At 40.6% G+C, this 10,420-nt stretch overlaps 1 protein-coding gene across 1 annotated transcript in view; it reads right to left on the bottom strand.

Moving 5' to 3' along the window:
• The window catches only part of CUBN (cubilin), a 272,488-nt gene extending 266,677 nt beyond the window's left edge, over positions 1-5,811 (bottom strand). The window contains exons 1-5 of the mRNA XM_068987509.1: positions 5,696-5,811; positions 5,167-5,296; positions 4,163-4,258; positions 3,580-3,618; positions 469-570 (exon numbers count right to left, since the gene is read on the bottom strand). Of these exons, the coding sequence (XP_068843610.1) occupies positions 469-570; positions 3,580-3,618; positions 4,163-4,258; positions 5,167-5,296; positions 5,696-5,808 (480 nt within the window). The 5' untranslated portion in view covers positions 5,809-5,811. The remainder of the gene's footprint in view (positions 1-468; positions 571-3,579; positions 3,619-4,162; positions 4,259-5,166; positions 5,297-5,695) is intronic.
• Between the last annotated feature and the right edge of the window lie 4,609 nt (positions 5,812-10,420).

A 10,420-nucleotide genomic window follows, 5' to 3' on the forward strand; every position in this document is an offset into this window, starting at 1 on the left:
CCTAACAGAGCCAAAGAGCTCTTCAGAGATCATACCAGTCACAGGAGAAGAATCCTTATGCGGACTACTCTTCATCTTACTGTGGAGCTCTGCCTAGGAATAGTCACTTAATTTCTTCTGGGTGCGCATGTCAGGAATGTTTTCATTATTAATAGAAAAGGGCAGGAAAATGCACAGGCTACATTAAGATTCATTTAGTTATGCTGAGCAATTTAAACTCATGCTGGCCAAAACAGCATGTAGCATCTAGTCCAGCAAATTCCCCCTTAAGATGGCTCAGGATTCAATGGTGACAGAATCATGCTGGCCGCTATTTGCATCTTGGCATATCTGGTGTCATTCATTCTGACTCAGGAGACCACAGAATCCTAGAAACTTTGGATGGAGAATTAAACAGGTCTGGAGGATTCCAAGGAAACCACTGATGCTGACTCATCATCATTTTTAACCAACGGCTAGGTGACTCACCTTCCACTGTGAGGGACACATACAAAAAAAGGAATCGGGGAGGTTGAGGCAGGTTCCGCCGTGCTGGCAGGGATTGCTGCTGCAAGCTTTCCTGTCCAGTGTCTGAAACAAAGGCAGGATGGTTAGCGAGACAGTCGTACTTTCCACGTTTTAGAGCAGGTGTGTACACCAAACCACATTTTACTCCTGGTCAGTCAGGGGCGGGGGGGGGGGTCTTCCTCCAGACTTTAAATCCATTATGTAAATGCTTCTTCCTGTCAACTCCATTGTGAGAAACCAGAAAGTGTTGACTATTATCAAGCCCTATCCATATTCCTTCACTACTAACGTGCATTTAACCACGGATGGGTGAGGCAAAAGTGAGGGGTGAGAGTTCTCACTCTGCTCTCTGAAAAAACACTGTTCACCTGACAAACGTATGATGGTGGCAAGAGTCAAGATGTGGGTGTGGCAGTCACATGGAAATTCCTAAGAAAATAAAATGGAAATTCCGGGTCTTTTGCTGTTGTTCTTCTCTTTGATACCTCCAGATAAGCATTTGAAATATGATCATCTTTGCTGCCCCCACACTCCTCCCCTGGGTTGAGATGACTGAACTCTTTTCACTCCAAGACCCTTTGTGGGACATGTGGCCTGAGGCTTAAATACACCCTCCAGCCTCATGCTCACATGACTGTTTTCAGATCAGAGTCATACACAGAGACCTGCCTTTGTCTATGGAACCTGGGGAATCCTACCCTAGGTCAGCTACTAGTTCCCACCTTGTAAGCTTTGAAATGCCTTTGGGGCAGAGAAAACATCTTTAGAGAGGACAAGTGATTATGCAAGGACAGCTATCCCATTAATTTCACCTAATGTTAGTCTAATTCTCATTTTTAAAAACTAAAATGGGGCAATTTATTCTTTACATTTTTGAAAAATATTTGCTGAAATATTTGATTTTCTCAGAGAGAAAATCAAGTCTGTTCCCTCTGTTTGCAGATGAAACTGACAGCAGAGAATGGCAAGCTGATTCAGCACCATGTGAAGCAAAGCCTATTCTCTCTCCACCTTTGTGATAAGTCAGGTGCCCATACATTTGGCAGTCTCCTTCTGGACTCTGTTTTCTTTCATTTTTCTGTCTCTCTCTGTGCCAGTACCACAATTAGTCCTGTTCATCAAAGGACACTGTTAAGAAAATTAACCACAAACTCATTAGAGGTTTCTCTGGCATGTAAGACAACATTGTCTAGGAATTAAAAGCTCAGAAGCGCATGGGGACCCAGCAGTAAATAGTCAGTGAGCAGTCAGGAGAAAGACAGTAGGAAACGGCATCCAAAGGCATGGAGGCGTTTCTACTCCAGAATCACTAAAAACTCTTCCTGGGGGGATGGGCAGAGGGAGGCCAGTCCCAGTTAACTGGACTATGGCCTCCAGTTCTTGACCTTTGGCAGGAATAAAGAAACACTCTAGGAGATAGAGAACTAGTGTTTGTCTTGCTCATTTTCATTTATTCAACTACTCTCTAAGAAGATAAAGGCAGAAAGGGCAATTTCTTAGCAAAGCCAGGAAAAGGAATGTGCAAACGTGTCCACCAAAATTAAAACAACAGAGTAGAGGACATTTGAAGAATAATCAAAAACAGACCAAGAATATGAGAGCAGGGACTCTGAACCTGGAATCCTCTTACTTTTATTCAAAATTTTAAATATGGGGACTTTCTATGCATTTCTCTGTGTGGAAGGTTATGGCTCCCTTGAAAGTCTTAAAAATATCAGCTCCCTACGAAAGGGATAAGAAATCTAAAGTTACAAGCATGCAGTAAATTTATGGATGGTTTATTCTTAGAAATTGTTCAAATTTAATCACCAGCCGATATACTTTAAGATCTGGAACATTCTGAGATACAGCCTAGACTCTAAGTTCAATGTTAAGAGAAAATGTGAGCCCTTTGAAAACTGAGTCCTGGATGCCAGAATAAGCAAGTTGGGTGGTCATTACATGGTTAAAAAAGTGATAGCCAAAGAGGAAGAGCACACGGACAGCTGAACTGAGAGTCAGAGGACTTCACATGCTCAGTGAGCTTCATCTCTCTGAGACCCACTTTCCTCATGTGTCCTGGGAAGCATGACGTGTGATGAGAATTAAATGACCTTACTTACAAATCAGAAATAGACTCACAGATGAAGAAAACAATCTTATGGTTACCAGGAGGGAAAGACGGGTAGGGATAATTGGGAGATTGGGATTGATATATACACACTGTCATTAATATATATAAAATAGATAGCTAATAAAGACCTACTGTATAGCACAGAGAACTCTACTCAATACTCTGTAAGGGCCTAAATGGGAAAAGAATCTAAAAAGAGTATATATATACACATACAACTGATTCACTTTACTGTACGGCAGAAACTAACATAACATTGTAAATCAACTGCTGCTGCTACTGCTAAGTCACTTCAGTCGTGTCGGACCCCCTGTGACCCCATAGATGGCAGGCCACCAGGCTCCCCCATCCCTGGGATTCTCAAGACAAGAACACTGGACTGGGTTGCCATTTCCTTCTCCAATGCATGAAAGTGAAAAGTGAAAGTGAAGTCGCTCAGTCGTGTCCGACTCTTAGCGACCCCATGGACTACATGCCCATGATAAAACTGTTTTTGATTGTGATAAGAATTAAATTATGGGAAGAGCAAAGCCCTTGATATTTATCATCCATTCACCTTAAGGATACTGGCTCTATTTGGTCTTCCCTGATGGCTCAGTGGTAAAGGATCTGCCTGCCAATGCAGGACACACAGGTTCGATCCCTGGTCTGGGAAGATTCCCACATGCCACGTGCCACGGCACATGCAGCTAAGCCCATGTGCCATGACTTCTGAAGCCCTCACACCCTAGAGCCCTAGCTCTGCAACAAAGAAGCCATCAAAGTGAGAAGTCTGCATACCACAACTAGAGAGTAGCCTCCAGCTCCCTGCAACTAGAGAAAGGCCCATGTAGCAACAAAGACCCAGCACAGCCAACATAAATAAATGAAATAATAAAAAAAAAGAATACCAGCTCCATCAGTGATTCTAGTGTATTTTCAGTGAAAGATGTTGGCTATCTAGTAGTTATAGGACTTACCTGCTGTAAGCTTTGGAGTTTTCTCTCAAGATCCACAAGCTAGCAGTTGGGAAGAGAAAACATCCATTAGTCGGTGCAAAAGCTCATCATGTGCCATGTTACTCTGTTACCTATTCCCTAGTGCCTTCACTTTATCTGTTTGCTCCTTGTCTAATTGCCTTTCCCCTCCTCTTTTCTCTCCCCTCCAGGCTTCCCTTCCTTCCTTCTCTCTTCCATTGCATGGATATTTTTAAAACAGAAGTACAACACAATGATAAGTTGATTCATTGACTGTCTGTGCATGGTGACCCTGGGAATTTTCCTGAGCGATGGTGACCCATCCACCTCATCAATAGGGAGGTGGCTATCCGAACATGAGCAGAGCCAACTTATGCCACAAGCTCTTGTCACAGGATTTCCAACCTCTGCCCATCACACCTCTACATCCTCCATTATGGCTGGGTCATTTAACCAAAAACTTGATAATTATAACACGACATTTTTAAGGAGGATACAAAATTGGTATATCTTTTGCAAAATAATTACTTACAAAGTTGAATTAAGGAGAACCCATTTGTCCCAAGGATGTGCATGTCAGACTTACCTTGGAATCAAGCTGATGGATTTGATTAGAAATATTTTGAGGCAGACCGACTGTACTTCTTTTTAAGTTTGTAATATCATCTTTGTTTTTCTGGATCTGATTTTTTAAAAAAAGGAGAAGAAAACGAAGGGAGAAGAGAAGGAGGAAGAGAATGCTAGTGAAAAAATTATGTATATAAGAATAAAATGTTTAAATTTGGGTAGTATTCTATTTCAAGCCCTAAGACCTTGCCTTTAAAAAAAAAAATGCCATGTATAATAAACATCAGACTAAAATAGCCATGGCATGATTCCATTTACCCTTTCAGTAATAAGGTATCAAGGAATTTTCTGTTTGCATTTTTTTCCTATAATAACAGTTTAGAATGCTTTTTAAGAGGTCTGACTTGGAAGGAGACTGTTTGGGTTTCAAATCTTGGCTCAGCCATTTAATGTATGTCCTTGGATACATTGCTGAGCTGCTGTAGGGAGGGTTCCTCTATCTCCCTTACAGATGGGGTAGCGATAATGCCAACCTCATAGGCAGCCATGAGGGTTAGATGAGATAATACACATAAAGTGCTGAGCACAGCGCAGAGTCCATAATGAGCTCTAAATGCTAGCTCCTAACATGATGATCGATAGACCTGTATGACATAACAAACAATGAGCACTGAAAACATTCAGTAAGGCAGGAGAGGATAACTGGCCAATTCTGTTCTGTGGCAAAAATAAACTGATCGCATCTACATCTATCTGTGGTCCCCCTCCATCCTTGGTCCCCTTGTGAAGCAGCCCCAGTATCACCCTCTGCACCTTCCCTGGGCTGGAGTACATAAGTCCACACGGTGAGCCACTTCCTGCTGGCGCTATGTTCCCGTACCCATCATTAACCCCAGGGCATTGTTTCCTACATGGAGTTGTTTCGCCTCAATCATGTTCCCTGTGCTCAAGAAAGTACAGATTAACATAGGCCTTTTCAGTATGAATAAACAAAACTACTTCAGTATGTTTCCAGTGTATTACCTGATGGAAACACTCGCCGACATCTTCATCATTTAATTTAATTTTCCCCAGGGATCCAGTTCTAAATTCAATGTTTTGAGCTGATCCAGTAAGAAACACCAAGTTTCCCCTCTCTGCAGTCATTCGAGGCCTACATAATCCAAGCCAGAGAATGCATCAGTAATTATCACATGCAATTTTTTAAGTCTAGAGAATAAAGTTTCTCACTCAATAGCTATGGACTGCAGACACCTCTGCTTTGTGGTCATCTCAGCTGAATTCTCCCTGCTCACTTGTCATTTCTTTATTTGCAAATTTCCTGGATATGCCTCCAAGTAACTGCATCCTTGACTAATTTGCCAAGTGATAAATGAAGAGTTTGTGTATAAAAAGGTACTTCCAAACATCAACTCAACTGTTTTTCCCTATTTGTTTTTAATATGACTTTTTTTCTTTAGAAAAATTATACCTTCGCTTATCTGGTTATTTGTGAAAACTGATGAGGAACCACCCAACTCCATCAGCAGAAATGATCCATGTGTGTACTTACTGTTGGAGGTCAGTATTTCTTTTTTGTCTCTGCAGTGCAAGTCCTCCATCTTCACTGTATGATGCAGCAAACGTCAATAAAATAACCAAACTCCCAAGAAAAAGTGAGGACATGTTCCTCACCAGCCTCCTGGGTTGTCAGGAAGGAGGGAGGCTGCTCTCCCAGCCAGCGTGGGAGTCCGGAGAACCAAGCCTGGCAGCTGTACTTTGACCTGTGGATTGTCCTACACTTTTCAGGCCTTTCTTCTTTGCCCTGGAAGCCTACATTATTTTTTTCTTCCTCAGGGACGTAAATGATCTTAGATCTTCAATACTCTTCAACTTGTGAGAGGTCAAAATCTACCTCTAAGTGATGCACAACTTAATCATTACCTATCTGACCTTTGAAACAGTAGCAAATGGCTTTGGAAACATCCACTAAAACTCTCCTTGCTTAAGAAGTAACTGGCTTTCAACAAATGCTATCGGGAACTATTGGATATCCACATGTAAAAGAATGAAGTTGGACCCAGACTTTACATTATATAGAAAAAAATAATACAAAATGAATCAAATACCTACCTAAATATAAGAGCTAAAACCATAACATTCTTAGGAAAAAACATAGGGGAAAATCTTCATGATTTTGGATTCTACAATGATTTCTTGGATATGACACCAAAAGTAGAAACAACAAAAGAGAAAAAAAATTGGTATGTGGGACTATTTCAAAATGAAAGACTTTTATATATTGAGACGCTATCGATCGTGAAAAGGCAACTTAAAAATGTGAAAACTTTGCAAATCATATATATGATTAAGAGGTTAACATGCAGAATACAGAGAATCCCACAACTTAACAGCACAAAATAAGTAACCCTATTAAGCAATGGGCAAAGGAAATCAACATTTCTTCTGAAAAGATACACAAATGGCCAAACAGCACATGAAAAGATGGCTCAGTGTCATTTATCACTAGGGGAATACAAATCAAAACTATAGTGAGATAACATTTCACACTCACAGGATGGCTACTATCTCACAAAAGCAGAAAATAACAAATACTAGGCAAGAATATGAAAAAATTAGAACCTGGTATACTGCTGGTGAGAATGTAAAATGATACAGTCTCTATAAAACAGTATGACAGTTCCTCAAAAAATTAAACATAGAATGACCATGCATGTATACTGTCACTTCAGTCATGTCTGACTCTTTGCAACACTATGAACTGTAGCCTGCCAGGCTCCTCTCCAGGCAAGAATACTGGAGTGGGTTGCCATGCCCTCCTCCAGGGGATCTTCTCAACCCAGGGATTGAACCCGAGTCTCTTCTTTCTTCTGCATTGGTAGACAGGTTTACCACTAACACCACCTGGGAAGCCCTAGAATGATGATCTAGCAATTCTACTTCTGGCTATAATAATGGAAAACAGGGACTCAAAGAGATATTTGTACAACTGTGTTAATAGCTGCATTATTTACAACAGCCAAAACATGGAAGCAAGCCAAATGTCCATCCAAATGTTCACTGACAGATCTGAATGGAAAACAGAACGTGTTACATATATATAATGGAATATTATTCATCCTTGAAAAGAAGGAAAATCTGACACGCTACAGTGTGGATGAATCTTGAAGACATTATGCTAAGTGAAATAAGCCAGCTCAGTTCAGTTCATTCACTCAGTCGTGTCTGACTTTTTGCAACCCCATGAAGGGCAACACGCCAGGCCTCCCTGTCCATCACCAACTCCTGGAGTTTACCCAAACTCATGTCCATCGAGTCAGTGATGCCATCCAGCCATCTCATCCTCTGTCGTCCCCTTCTCCTCCTGCCCCCAATCCCTCCCAGCATCAGAGTCTTTTCCAATGAGTCAACTCTTCTCATGAGGTGGCCAAAGTATTCCACTCATATGAAGAACCTAAAGTAGTAAGATTCATAGAGACAGAAAGTAGATTGGTGGTTTCTAGGACTGGGGGTAGGGAGCATGGTGAGATATTGCTTAATGGATACAGAGTTTCACTTTGGAAAGATGAAAAAGAGTTCTGGAGAGAGATAGTGGTGATGGTTGCACAACAGTGTGAATGTATGTAATGTATGTAATGCCACTGAACTTAAAAATTACTCCTTTAAATAATCTCTGCAGCTTGACATTATGGAGAGATGAACACTGTTTTACACCTATTCTATTCAATCAAAAGAACAAAAATAGCAAAAATAGCTGCAAGTTGCTACTTTCTTTAGGTGATATTGGAGGTCAAATGCTGAGTTCTTTGTTCTTTTGTTATTTAAGAAATGGGTGTCATACAACAATGGTATTTCAAGTTGAATACATTTTTTTTAAGTTAAATTAGTTCAAACTTGGTTTAAAAGCTTAACAATTTGGTGTAGGGGTGGGGGAAAATCTTGACTATGAAATAGTTGTCAACTTTAAGAACAGGATAAAATAGGATGTGTTAAAATATTTCAACACAAAGGACCATTCTAACTCTGAACTATGAACAGAACATAACTATTTTCATGATTCTATTTTCTTAAAGGTCACTGCATTCAGACTATCTTTTAGAGCAATAAAAGACGTCTCCAGCATATTTCAAAAAGAACTTCATTTTTTTTAACAGAATTTCCTATTTTACTAATGTGCTTACTAAAACAAAGTCAAGATAATTTCTCTACTCTGAGTCTAGTCATCCAATTCTTAATTGTCTCTCATGCTAGAAAGAAAAGAAATATTCTTTCAAGGTCTGACTGACTTTGGATGATGTGTTAGGGAATTTTATATCCAGTTCACCTGCTCAACTCTAGCTTAGATCAATAGATAAGTCAGACAGTCTGCACATGATGAGTCAGTGGAAACAGTATAAAAATCAATTGTTGTTTCCACAGCATTATCATTCATTTTTTTGGCCTGCCTTATTTAGAATTTCTTCAATAAAAATAAAATAGTTGTAGAATCCATGACCTTTAGACTTAGAAGGTGAATAATCTCCTGTCTCCCTTTCCCAGAGTAAATGCTGTATAAACCTGAAATCCTGTCTTTCATGACTGGCAAAGCTCCCATTTCTTCCCTAAATCAGAATGCATTCCACAAAGATCCTTCACATGCCCTTATTGTATTAGCCATTCTACAAAATGACCGGAATGCAAGATGGGATACGTTGCAGATTTTTCTCTCCAAAGTCAGCTCTAGGTAAGCTCACTGGGTTCAGGGTAAGAACGTGGGCTTGGAAGTTCATTCATCTGGGTTTAAATGCAGCTCCATCACTGTCTGACCATATGACACTGTTTCTTCATCAGCAAAAAGATAATAATAACAGCACTGAAAGTGTACAAAATATTTAGCATACCTGGTCTCTGGCATATAAATGTCCACTAACTACAAACTGTGATTATCATGTAAATAAATATAACAATTCTCCTTCCTCTTCCACCACTTGAACTTGGGTTTCTTAAAGCAGGAAATGATGCAGGAATCCACAAGCAACTTTAAAAGCTTCACAAGGAAAATAGGGGGTGCCTTATCTTCCCTTTTACAGAAGAGGATTTCAGAACAGGGACATGCATTGAGGACTTTGAGTGAAGAGGGGGATAGCTGAACTGCAGCTGGGGATGCAAGGTCAAAGTAAATTGATGTCTGAGAACCAGAAGAAGTGGTGTCAGGAAGCAAGGAAGCACTCCACACGGGTGAGTGGAGGCAACATTAGACTCAAATCCAAGAGTCTCCAAGAGCAGGCAACCCAAAGGGAACAAACTCGTCCCTGAGCTGGAGCTGAGGAAACAGAGAAAGGAGAGGGTTTGCTCTGGGAGCTGCTCTATGCTGGGGAGGGGCATGTGAGAGGACACCTAAGAAAGCCATAAGACACTTTATTGCATTCATTAAAATAAAGGTATTAATTCAAGACACTAATAATATCCATGACTTTTACACATCTTAAGTTTGTCACGAGGTCTGTTGCGTTCTTGGTTTCCAGCCTTTGGCATCTACAGCAAGGTGAATGTCAATGTGTTTTGCTTTGTTGCAGACGTCAAACATGATACATGGACTTAGGGTTGTTCCGATTCCTCCATCTCCAAGTGCAGTGTTACTAATCAGTGATTCGTGACCTGCTGATTTGTGCTCCCAATCCTGTCCCACGATGTCATCTTCCAATCTCTCTCTCCTTCCAGCTCCTCAGCAATTCTTACAGAGTTTTCAGCTCCTTCTCATCCTCTCTTTCCCTCCTTACAAAAAAAGAATTATCTTCTTTCTTCCTTTACCCTTTGCAAAACATCTTAGTACAAGCTTTGCTTCTCGTGCACCATCCACTTCAATTCCTTTTTCTATCTGAATACCTAAGTCCCCAATGATTTTAGTAATCCCCAACACAACACACTAATGAAATCCATGAATGACTCAATTCACAGAGGAAAATTCTATAGTCATCAAAACTGTACATGAAAGTAAATCCCAGGATACTAGAATTTCACTTGAGGGTAAATGCTGGCTGAGAGGCATCACTGTAATCATAAAGCTGATAAGTAAAAGTGAAAGTCACTCAGTAGTGTCTGACTCTTTGGGACCCTATGGACTACACAGTCCATGGAATTCTCCAGGCCAGAATACTGTAGTGGGTAGCTATTTCCTTCCCAAGGGGATCTTTCCAGCCCAGAGATGGAACCCAGGTCTCTCACATTCCAGACGGATTCTTTACCACCTGAGCCAAGAGGGAAGCCCAAAGCTGATAAGGATCAAAACAAAAACACA

Source organism: Capricornis sumatraensis, chromosome 15 (genome assembly GCF_032405125.1).
Source record: "Capricornis sumatraensis isolate serow.1 chromosome 15, serow.2, whole genome shotgun sequence".
In the NCBI taxonomy this organism is placed as follows: domain Eukaryota; kingdom Metazoa; phylum Chordata; class Mammalia; order Artiodactyla; family Bovidae; genus Capricornis; species Capricornis sumatraensis.